Source organism: Hypanus sabinus, chromosome 12 (genome assembly GCF_030144855.1).
Source record: "Hypanus sabinus isolate sHypSab1 chromosome 12, sHypSab1.hap1, whole genome shotgun sequence".
In the NCBI taxonomy this organism is placed as follows: Eukaryota; Metazoa; Chordata; class Chondrichthyes; order Myliobatiformes; family Dasyatidae; genus Hypanus; species Hypanus sabinus.
The window spans coordinates 101215313-101227589 of NC_082717.1; the positions used below are offsets into that span (position 1 = coordinate 101215313).

The 12277-nt window shown below is 49.9% G+C and overlaps 1 protein-coding gene across 2 annotated transcripts; it reads right to left on the bottom strand.

Annotated features, from left to right (window-relative positions):
- Positions 1-1765: 1765 nt before the first annotated feature.
- On the bottom strand, positions 1766-11116 carry LOC132403197 (uncharacterized). Of its 2 annotated transcripts, XM_059986563.1 has the most exons (5): positions 10873-11116; positions 10415-10610; positions 7410-7496; positions 5428-6268; positions 1766-3847 (listed from the first exon to the last, which is right to left on the bottom strand). In XM_059986563.1, the coding sequence occupies exon 5, from the start codon at positions 3765-3767 to the stop codon at positions 2685-2687; it is 1083 nt and encodes a 360-aa protein (XP_059842546.1). In that variant the 5' UTR covers positions 3768-3847; positions 5428-6268; positions 7410-7496; positions 10415-10610; positions 10873-11116; the 3' UTR covers positions 1766-2684. The 2 variants fall into 2 exon arrangements, with proteins under 2 accessions (XP_059842546.1, XP_059842547.1); XM_059986564.1 differs by lacking the exons at positions 7410-7496; positions 10415-10610; positions 10873-11116 and having other exon boundaries at positions 5428-5508; positions 6125-6138.
- Positions 11117-12277: the final 1161 nt, after the last annotated feature.

Consider the following 12277-nt stretch of genomic DNA (forward strand, 5'->3'; position numbering starts at 1 on the left):
AGCTGAAGGTGCGTCAGTGATCCCTCAAGCGTGTGCAAGGCACCTGGTATATGCGCGTGCGAGACGCCCGGTATATGAGTGTTGTGAGGAGTCTGTGTAGGGCTCGGTGTGCGCGGTGTCACCTCGGGTACAGGGTTCATAGTTACTGTGGAGTGTTCGGGGTAGTGGTCTGCTGCTCCTGCGGGCGCCAGGTCGCAGACGGAGACCGTGTCCTCCCGCCCATCAGGTAAGACCACGTAGGCCTACTGGGGGTTTGCACATAGAAGGTGAACCCTCTCGACCAGCAGGGAGTATTTATTGCTCCTCACATGTCTCCGGAGCAGCACTGGCCCTGGGGACGTCAACCAAACTGGCAGGGTGATCCCAGTGACAGACTTCCTGGGAAAAGAGAATAGGCGCTCGTGAGGGGTGGCATTGGTGGACGTGCATAACAGGGAGCGGATAGAGTGGAGTGCCTCAGAGAGGACCTCCTGCCATCAAGAGATCGGCAACCCTTTTGACCTAAGGGCTAAAAGTGTGGCCTTCCACACTGTGGCATTCTCCCTCTCCACCTGTCCATTTCTCCGGGGATTATAGCTCGTGGTCCGACTAGTAGCAATGCCCCTAACCAGCAGGTACTGACGCAGCTCCTCACTCATAAAGAAGGACCCTCTATCACTGTGGATATAGCAGGGATATCCGAACAGAGTGAAGAGCTGGCGCAGGGCTTTTATGATGGACATGGCAGTGGTGTCGGGGCAGGGGATGGCAAAGGGGAACCGCAAGTATTCGTTGATAATGTTGAGAAAGTAGACATTGCGATCGGTGGAGGGAAGGGGGCCCTTAAAGTCAACACTCAGTCGCTCAAAGGGGCGGGTGGCCTTGATAAGTTGCGCCTTTTCAGGACGGTAGAAGTGCGGTTTGCACTCAGCGCAGACTTGGCAGTCCCTGGTCATCGTCCTGATGTCCTCAAGGGAGTACGGCAGGTTCCGGGCTTTCACAAAATGGTAAAATCGGGTGACCCCCGGATGGCAAAGATGTGCATGGAGGGCGTATAGCTGGTCGAGCTGTGCCTGGCACACGCTGCCCGGGATAGGGCATCAGGGGGCTCATTGAGTCTGCCAGGCCGGTACAGGATATCATAGTTGGAGGTGGAGAGTTCTATTCTCCACCAAAAAATTTTATCATTTTTGATTTTGCCCCATTGTTGGTTGCTAAACATGAACGCAACCGAGCGCTGGTCGGTCAGCAAGGTGAACCTTTTGCCGGCGAGATAGTGCCTCCAGTGCCTAATAGCTTCCACTATGGCCTGGGCTTCTTTCTCCACCGCAGAGTGCCGAATTTCAGGACCTTGAAGGGTACAAGAAAAGAATGCTGCCGGCCTGCCTGCTTGATTGAGGGTAGCAGCCAGCGCAAAATCGGAGGCGTCACTCTCTACTTGGAAGGGAATGGTCTCGTCCACCACATGCATCGTTGTTTTGGCAATGTCCCCTTTAATGTGGCTGAAGGCCGCGCGGGCCTCGGCAGAGAGGGGAAACGTGGTAGACTTGACCAGGGGGTGGGCCTTGTCTGCGTAATGGGGGACCCACTGGGCGTAATAGGAAAAGAAGCCCAGGCACTGTCTGAGGGCTTTGAGGGTGGTGGGAAGAGGGAGTTCTAACAGGGGGCGTATACGGTCGGGGTCAGGGCCAATGACCCCGTTCTTCACGACATACCCAAGGATAGCGAGTCGGGTGGTTCCAAACACACACTTGTCCCTGTTAAAAGTAAGGTTCAGGGCTTTGGCCACTTGGAAAAATCATTGGAGGTTGGCGTTGTGATCTGACCAGTCGTGACCACAGATGGTGATGTTATCCAGATAGGGAAATGAGGCCTTCAGTTGCCACTGGTCCACCATCCGGTCCATTTCCCTCTGGAAGACAGAGACACCACTTGTGACACCGAAGGGGACGCGCAGGAAGTGATAGAGCCTGCCGCCCGCCTCGGAGGCGGTGTAGGGGCGGTCCTCTGGGTGGGTGGGGAGCTGGTGATAAGCGGATTTCAGATCTATGGTCGAGTACACCTTGTACTGAGCTATCTGATTGACCATATCCGCGATGCGGGGTAGGGGGTACGCGTCAAGCTGCGTGAACCTATTGATGGTCTAGCTATAGACCATGACCATCCTATTTTTCTGCCCGGTCCGAACAACAACCACCTGGGCCCTCCAAGGACTTGTGCTTGGTTCAATGATCCCCTCCCTGAGCAGCCGCTGCACCTCCGACTGAATGAAGGCCCTGTCCCCCGCGCTGTACCTCCTGCTTTTAGTTGCCACAGGTTTACAGTCAGGGGTCAGGTTGGCGAACAGCGGTGGGGGAGGGATCTTGAGGGTGGAGAGGCTGCAAATGGTGTCAGTAGCGCAGCCGTTGGCATGGTGTTGGGTGGGATGTACGGGTTGGTGTGTGTGTGTGGTCAGTAGTGGGGTATATGATGAAGTCCCACAGAACTGAGGATTCCTGACAGTGATTGGTGGGAGGGACCCGTCATATGCCATATGGCTCTGGAAGTCGAGCCCCAATAGCACAGGGGAACACAGTTGAGGCATGACCAGTAAGACAAAGTCCCGATATTCTGTGCCCTGCACCACCAATGTCGCTACACAACCCCCCGGATGTCTGTGGAATGCGATCCAGAAGCCAAGGTGACCCTCTGGCTTACCAGCTGTGTCACAAGTCCGCAGTGTTGCACCATGTCCGGGTCAATAAAACTCTCAGTGCTGCCCGTGTCAAACAGGCAGCTAGTCCTGTGCCCCTCCACCAGGATGTCCATTGACCTTGCAAGCTGGTGTGGGGCGCTTTGGTCAAGGGCCAGAGTTGAATTGCCACCTTGGTGCCCGGTAAGCACCGGTGGGGCGGGGGCGGGGTGAGGTGGCGCTGACAAAGATGGCCGCCCCCATGTCTTGCACGAGGCGGGCAGGCAAGATGGCGGCCCCCATGCCTCACACGCAGCGCTGCCCGACCCCGCTCGTGGTTTAGACTTACAGACCTTGGTGAAATGGCCCTTCTTCCCGCAGTGGAGCAGGTCGCTTCTCGGGCCGGGCAGCGTTTTCGGGGGTGCTTTTCAAGTCTGCAGAAGTAACACTGCGCTGACTTGCGACTAGCAGCAGCTGTGGTCGGTTTTGGGGAGTTCGTGGACTCGCGACTGGCAGCGGTGGCGGTGAATTCGCTCACAGGTGGCGGGGACTGAGGTGTCCACGGAACCGGCGGGGGATCGCGCGGCTGGACAGCGTCAGCGTTGTGCAGAGCAGCCTCCAGCGTGTCGGCCATCTTGATCACCGAGCGTAAGGTAAGATCAGCATTTTCCAGCAGCCGCTGGCGCACGTACACTGACCTCAGTCCCGTAACGAAGATGTCCCGTACCAGCAGCTCCAAATGTTGTTCCGCCGTCAGAGCTTTGCAGTCGCAAGTTCGCACGAGTGTCTGTAGGGCTCGGAGAAACTCGGCGCTCGACTCATCGGCCCGCTGTCGCCGCGTAGCTAAGCGATGCCTTGCGTAGACGGTGTTCACCAGCTGCAGGTACTGTCTTTTGGGGGCGTCCAGTGCCCCTTGGTAGGTCGGCAGGTCTCTGATAAGGGAGAATACTTTCGGGCTGACCCTGGAAAGGAGGATTTTGTACATTGTGGCAGGCTCAGTCACTGGAATCACTTCCAAGTACGATTGGAAGCATGCAAGCCAGAGTTCAAAGGCAAGAGCTGCTTCGGAGTCTTGCGGATCAACGTCTAATTTTTCCAGACGTAAAATGCTGTCCATGTTTTAAACTTCGAGCCAATAAAATTGATGCACCATCAATAACTCTTGGAGACGTGAGGCGAGATGTAGGCTTTTATTGGCTGGAAGAAAGACAAGCAGCAATTGACCACCATGCTACATCCTGGAGACTGAGGGGGGAGCAGTGCCTCCAATCACCTTTATACCGGGGTCTGTGGGAGGAGCCACAGGAGCAGTCAGCGGGGGTGGAGCGTGTCCAGACAGGGATATGCAGTTCACCACACTGTTCACGGGAACGTCCTCCCATGCAGCAGCTCCAGACGTGCACGCTATAGCTATTTGTGATTGTTCAGTGAGGTGCTGCAGTGTCCTCTTCCACAGGATAGAACCGACTAACCCAGCCTTCTACTTCCATCAAAATCACAAACAGATTCCCGCAGAACATCACTAGTCACCTCGCTCCAGGCAGAATGCATTCACCCTGACACAGGCGGCCTTGTTCATTCACACATCCACGTGCGGGATGCCTGGCTTTGCCTCACTGGAGCAAAAACGTGCAGCCTACGACGTTTGTTTACCCCAGCGACCCATTCCCACCCAGGCGCCATGAGCTAAGCATCCTGACTGAGGCACTGAATCATCTCTGTATAGTTACTGCACGTTACTTATTGCAGTTCTGCCTGTGCTCGATCCCCGCAGAGTGGAGCCATGTCTCACGGTCACTGTCGACGATCAGGCCCTGTGGGATTATGGGAATATGAACTAAAGATGCTAAATCTTCCTCACTCCCTCATCTCCATGACAACCTTCCCTGCTCCAACAGCAATGCAACATACTGAATTAAACCAGTTAACCTCACTGTCCAGAAAACAATTCTTGTTTACTTAGGCCTTCGCATGAAACTGCCCTGCCCGGAGCCGGCAAACAGAATTCTTTGTTCTTGGATCCTGCTCGGACTGCTCTGTCCCTGGAGCTCAGGGTCGTGGTCGCACTCGTTCAGGGGCTGAACTTGCCACTCATTACACGTGCCCAACTGGCCTTCAGAAGGTGACGGTGGGCTGCTTCAAGCCACTATACAGTAAGAGAGGAGCTCCAGAGTTCTGACCCAGCCAGCCTCCGGACCAACGTGAGATTCTGCTTTGGCCACCTGTGTGGCGCCCCACTGCCCGCGGAGAGCACCCAGTCGTCGAGACCCACTCAGTGACGTTGCTCACACCCGCCCCGTCCTCCCTGGCCACGTCTCATCGGGAAACTCCAGCTAGAACCCTGGGTGGCCCAGGTCCCTCCGACCACCTGGGAGAACTGTCACGGACACTGGCCCCATCCATCCATTCATTCGGTTAACGCCACCCCACACTGTGAGGAAGGGTGTTGCTGACATTGTGCTTTCGGGAGCCGGCTGCAGAGGTGGCAGCTGTTGGGTTAAATGCTGATGGTTGTGAGAGGTCACAAAACATCAGTGAGAAGGTGGTGCTGAAACTGATAATCCTAGACAGTGCGTGGCCTGACGCAGGGAAATGAGGCAATGCCCTTCTGTAATCACAGGGTCCCAAAGACACATGGCACAAAATCAGCTCCTTTGGCTCACAAAGTCTACACCGTCCATTAGGTACCATTTAGCCCACAGCAGTGCCATTCCATTCCCAACATCTCCCAGATTCCAGCCCTCGCCCAGGCACCAGGGGCAATTTAACCTCCTTACCTGCACGTATTTGTGAAGTGGGAAGAAGCTGGAGCACCAAAGCAAACACGCATGGGCACAGTGAGAACACGCAAGCGGACCCTGCAAGAAAAGCACAAACTTCATGACGTATGTGAGTGATGACAAACCCGATTCTGATATGGGTCTCTATCGTGGACCAGGAGTGGGAAGGGGACAGTGGGGAGGGGGGTGGAATCATGGTTGGGGAAAGGAGGAGGGGAGAGGGGAGGGAGCTGGAAGCACCAAAGAGACATTCTGTAATGATCAATAAACTCATTGTTTGCAATCAAATCACCTTGCCTGGTGACTCAGGACTGGGTGTGTCTGTACCCGCACCACTCCCGCCCCTGGCACTCCTCCTCTGCCACCTGTCCCACACCCCTCCCGAGGCACTCCACCCTCACCATTCCCTCACACCTTTTGCTCCCCCCATGTTTACAAACTCACTCTCTGCTCCACGTTGACAAATACACTACTGTGCAAAAGTCTCAGGCACCCTAGATATATATATACACACACACCTAAGACTTTTGCACAGTATTGTAAAGGTCGCCCATAGTACAAGTGCAAGAACACTTTCCATTCTTCTTGAATGTTGTTTCAGGTGCCATCAGATGGGCCAAATGGCCTCATTCTCCACTTATGATCTTATGGTTAAGTACAGGAACCAAAAGATCGTATAGCAAACTGGCAATACAGCTTTAATCTTTTTCCAGCCACTTCATTATAAGACTCCTTGGCATCCTGTCCAATCTTTGGAATGACTGGTCTTGAATCATGAGGCTGTGACATCACACGTCTTTCCCGAGTTGCCTGACAAGGTAATATAATCAGGTACTTGCTAGAACAAGAATAAAGAAAGAGTCACAGAACTTAATTGGAAGTCAGAACAAAATTATCTCTAACCATTTTGAAGATACAATGTGCTTTATTATATACAGCCTCTTCTCTTAGGACTGGCTATAACTGGATACCCATCACAGATTTACTGGGATTAATTGGTTGTTATGTTGGTACCAAGCAGAGTTGTATTGTTCCCTCGGGGACTGGCAGGATGCAGGCTGGTGCCTGTAATTCCCCAGTATTTGCAGGCTGTCAACCAAGTGTAGACCAGGTAGACGTATCTCCATTGTTGGTACGGGTAAGTGTAGGTTCAGAGTTGGAATCCTGTGTTGCAGAGGACAGCCCACCATAACAATGTCCACCATTTGGCCCAGGATCTCCACTCTGTCTGTGCCAAAAGATGGGGGCTCTTGACGGCTCCCCATGTCAACTTGACCTCCCATTCCCCCTCTGACCTGCCTACTCCGCTGTTCTGCTGAGGCCAAGCTCAGGATGGAGGAACAGCAGCTCATATTCCATCTGGGTAGCCTCTAACTTGATGGTATCAACACTGATTTCTCCAGCTTTGAGTAACTTCTCCCCCTGCTTTTCTAATTTTCCTTTCTCCATTCTGGTTACCCTCTCACTCTATTTTTTTTCCTCACCTGCCCATCGCTTCCTTCGGGGGGGGGCTCCCCTCCTCCTTCCTTTCTCCCATGGTCCACTCTCCTCTCCGATTAGATTCCTTCCACTTCGGCCCTTTACCCCTTCCACCTATCACCTATCCCCTCCCCACACACCTTCCCCTTCATCTGCTTCACCTGTCACCTGCCAGCCTGCATCCCCCACCTTCATAGTCTGGCTTCTGCTCTCTTCCCTTCCGTTCCCGATGAAGGGGCTTGGCCAGAAATGTCAACGATTTACCCCTCTCTATAGATGCTGCCTGACTTGCTGCATTCTTCCACCATTTTGTGTGTGTTTTAGTTACATCATTTGCCCGGATTAGGTTCATATCTTTCTGTGCCTTGCTGTTAAAGAGCCTGTGTAAATATGGCTACATCTGATTCCATCACCTCCTCTGGCAATGAGTTCTAGATACCAACAACTTCCCATGCAGTTAACATACTAATCAAATCCCCTTTATAACATATTCCTCTCACCTTAAACACTGCCATCTTTTTTGTGATCTCCCTGCCATATCTACGAAAAGCCGTGAGATCTACGGAAAGTTGCTAGCCTGGCAGCATCTGTGGGATGAGAAGCCAGTCAAGGTTTAGATCAGGGACCTCTCCTTGGGGAGCCGCGCGCTTCAATCCCAAGGTCTCTCTGTTGCCCAGCATTCCTCAATGCCTTCCCATTCAGTGTATAGTCCTCAGCCCTATCTGCCTTCCTGAAAGTGCATCAACTCACAGACGTTCTTGGTCATAGAGTCTACAGCAGAGTAAAAGGCCTTTTGGCTCCACCAGCTACACATCTCGACTAATCACGTCCGCTGAGTGTTAGGCCTAAGTTTGCTTGCACTGTGGGCCTGGAGACAATGCCATCTTGGTCACTCTGAGTGGGAAATTTGAAGCTCAGACGCAATACTGTTGTAACTTGAGAGCGTTGTCTGTTTACAAACGTTAGAACATCAAACAGGAAAGAGATCAAAGGAGCTACGACAGGACTGATGTGGCTTTCTGTTGCTCACCTGACCAGCAGCCTTATTAATTCAACAGAAAAGGGTGAGGCCAACAGCGTAGCACCAACACCAGCCCCCTTTCATCTTTTGTTTGCTTAAGTAATCTTTACCATAACTGTAAGTGACAAAATATTAGCCTTGCCCCTTTGTGTTAAATTAGTATGGTTAGTGACAAATAAAGTATGACTTCAGGTCAGCGATCAGCCCAGAATAGGTTCAGATCACCTATTACTTAGGTATGTGTAACCTATGGGTGTTTTATTTTGGCATCCAGATTACCAGGAATATGATCTTTACATTCCAGCCTTGTTAGCCAAGATGCCATGAAAGTGTTCCAAAGCAACAACGAAGAGGATATAGCCCGCAGATGCTCTCTGAGCTATGTGTTGTGATTGCTTCCCCGTGGTTCCAATTCACTACATTGCACCTGAACTGAACCAGATAATTCAACACAAGATAAAGAATACCTTCCTGCCCTTGTAGGAGACAATGGTTTGGCTTCTAGTGCCTGGATTTCCTCACAGAGCAGTGATCTCATTGAAGGGGTGGTAGGAAGTGGTTCTGCTTGTACAAACATACAAATTAGCTTCACATCCCACCTCCCCTGTGAATGGGAATATGCTGGGCAGGTCAGATTTCTAACTGCTGGTGTTTAGAAGTGACAGAATTTTTGACTGAAACACAAGATCTTTGTAAGGATGTGAGTAAGGCAGGAGCAGTAGTGGATGAGGGTCTGAGTATGGAGATACAGGTACAGTTAGAGGAGCCACGATTTTGCTGGAAGCCGGGTAACTTCTGCTCCTAGTCCCCACATTACCTTCCAAACGTTGCTCATCAGCTATCCTTTGGCAAATATTCAGAGTCTGCATTCTATCAATGAGTTCCAAACAGACTACCTCAAAAGGGCAATCCTTGATTTTTAAACAGTGATCTGTACTTTTCTATTCTCCCATAAGAGGAAACATTCCTCTCCGCACCCTCCGAGTCACGACTCTTCAGGATCTGCCCTCCTAAACTCTGGCAGGTAAAAACACTGGCCTGTCCAACCTTTCCGCATAGGACATATCAAATACTCAAAGTTCATTTATCGTCAAAGTATGCATGCAGTATACGTCCCTGAGACTTGTCTTCCCACAGGCAGCCAGGGAGCAAAGAAACACTATGGAACCTGCTCAAAGAAAAAAGCATCAACCTTCCCCCACGTAAAAAAAACAAATTGTGCAAACAACACAGAGAGGCTGAACACTCTCCTGCCTTCTGCACTCGCCTTGATGATTACAATCCTCCTCGCCCGATGCTTTAATTGGCGAGATTGGTGAGAGATGGAGCCTCCAGGCTACTTTGCCTCAAGAACACATGCTTCTCTCGAAGACTCTCAAGGACAGCAAAGCCCAAGGCCACTCAGTCAGCCTGAAAACACAGCACGTCACAGGCTCCTTCTGGAGTTAGGGTATATAGCAAACTTCCACTCCAGCAACCAATCTTTAGACCTGAACGTGGATTGTAGATTAAATTTAAAATGCAGCCCTGGACAAGATTTTCCTGGAGCTGGGGACACCAGTTAATTGAAAACCAGACGATACTGATTAACATTCAATTTGGGTGTCCGGAGTGTGGGTGCAAGGAAGGAAATGTTGAAAATTTATATGTAATTCAAAGGAGGCACTGTAACTACAGAATCGTCCTGCTGCTGCCTCTGATCTTCAGCATATAAAACGTCATGTAATATTGGCTCAAGAGGCCTCTTCCTCCGGGAGTGTCTCATTTTGTTGAATAAAACACTCTGTATCCACTAGCTTCAGTGTTCTCTGATGACCTGGTTCACATTACAACACTCTGACAGTAGCAAAACCCCTTTTGAAAGAAGTGAAAGAAGTAGTTTCTCTAGTAAACTTCCTCCAAGCAGCTTGCGTCCTTTCTTAAAGAACAAAACCAGTGCTCGCTGCTTCAGAGCTGATCTCACCATTACCCTAGATAATGCATGCAAACCCCTTTAGACTTCAGTTGCCTGAACCACAAAAGAAGTTCCATTGGAGTTTCTTAATTCTCAGAGTATACTTTGTTTTATTTTTCCCTGTCCAGGGGGATAATTCTAAATTTCCCTGTGTTTTCTGCGAATGCCTCCTTCACCTCTCTACCTGCCTTTCTGTCGTCAGTATATCTAGCCTTCATCGCCTTGATCCATTCTGCATCTCACTGTATGAGCGTCTCTGTTTTCACTGGAGACTCAGTGAAATGCCAGTGACTGTACTGGCTGGAAGTGTTTCGGGAGGCAGTACTCGGAGGGAAGGAATCCACAAAGTTTCAAAGATCAGGGAGATGAGATTTGTTAGTACTCATAGCGGTCCAGTACCCCAAAGATTCACATCTAATGCTTCAAACCTTTGAGAGGTACTTAAACAGAATATTATGACTCACTCCGGAGGGTATCACCTGTATTGGGTTGTTTCCCAAAATGAAGTTTGAATATAAAAGGGAATTTACCTTTATGCTTCATGGAAATGTGAATTACACCTTAAAATATAAGGGTCCTGAAGAAGGTCCTCTGGCCAAGACGTCGACTGTTTATTCATTTCCGTAGATGCTGCCTGGTCTGCTGAGTCCCTCCAGAAGTTGGTGTGTGTTGCTCTGGATTTCCAGCATCTGCAGAATCTCTTGTGTTTACCTTAAAATATAGCTGCTATAGAGAAAGAGGGAATATTTTAGATTAATAATTTTTCTTTTTCCACTAACACTACCCGACTTACTGAATCTTTTCAGCATTTCCTGCCTTCCCAGCATCTGCAGTAGCTTATATAACATACAGTAGATAAGTGTTGGAGACAGTGCAGGGATTGAGGTGTGAGCAACCCACTGGGTTAGTATGTTCAGTGATCCCTCATCCCACCAACCAGAGGCCCAGACCCTCAGCTCCAAAGACAAGCAGTCTCTCTCTCTCATACCTTTCCTGATGAAAGGTCTCGGCCCAAAACGTTGGCTACTCTTTTCTCACGGATGCGGTCTGACCTGCTGAGTTCTTCCAGCGTTCTGTACGTATTCTCTCTCTCATATATACAAACACACACACACACACACTCACACATACACACACACACTCATATACACACACACTCACACATACAGACACACTCATACTCACACACACACACTCACACACACTCACACACACACTCATACACACACACACTCACACACACACACTCACTCACTGTCACACACTCACACTCACTCATACACACACACACACACTCACACATACACACACACACTCACACATACACACACACTCATACACACACACACTCACACATACACACACACTCATACTCACACACACACACTCACACACACACTCATACACACACACTCACACACACACTCATACACACACTCACTCACACACACTCACACATACACACTCACACACACACACACATACACACACACTCATACACACACACATACACACACACTCTCACACACACACTCACACACACACTCACACACTCACACACACACTTTGAAGAAGGCAGAGGCTGGCGAGGAACAGCATTTCAATGTTCCTTTTGTCAAGAGATCCAGATGTCTCCCCGCCAGTTGCTGCTACCTGTGTTTATGTACAAATGGGTCTGTCATCAAAGCCTAAGGCAGCCACTGATCTATGACAATCTCTCTTTCAGCTTCTTCATCAGAGCCACTGAAATCTCCCCTGTCAATAATAACACCCAGCTTCTGTCTGAATTGAGACAACAACACCTGGGGTGAAATCCTCTGGTGATTGTCTCCTGGAAAAGTTGTCAGCGGGGAGGAAATATTAGCGGCTCCTTTAAAACAACCCATGAATGGAGGCTATAAATATTTGAGAATAAGTTTTAAATGAGTGTAACTCCCATCTAACAACTGGGTTCAACACTTGACAGCTTTCAGTAAACCATGCTTTATGAAATAAATTAACTTCTTTTCCTAACATCCCTGCCTGGAACAGTGTTAATTTATCCAACAATATGCAGAAAGTAGTTATTTAATCCACTTCAATGTTCAAAGTCCAAAGTAAAGTTTGAACATTGATTGTGTGGATAGTTAGAAACTTTTCCCCAGGGCTGAAATGGCTGCACGAGAGGGCACAGGTTTAAGGTGATTGGAAGCAGGTACAGAGGAGATGTCAGGGGCAAGTTTTTTGGGGCAGAGAGTGGTGAGTGCGTGGAATGGGCTGCCGGCAACGGTGGTGGAGGCGGATACGATAGGGTCTTTCAAGAGACTCCTGGATAAGTATATGGAGCTTAGAAAAATAGAGGGCTATGGGTAACCCTAGGTAATTTCTAAAATAAGTACATGTTCAGCACATCA

Bases quoted from the DNA above. Each gene is read 5' to 3' on its own strand.
- LOC132403197 (XM_059986563.1), bottom strand. From the start codon at position 3,767: ATGGACAGCATTTTACGTCTGGAAAAATTAGACGTTGATCCGCAAGAC.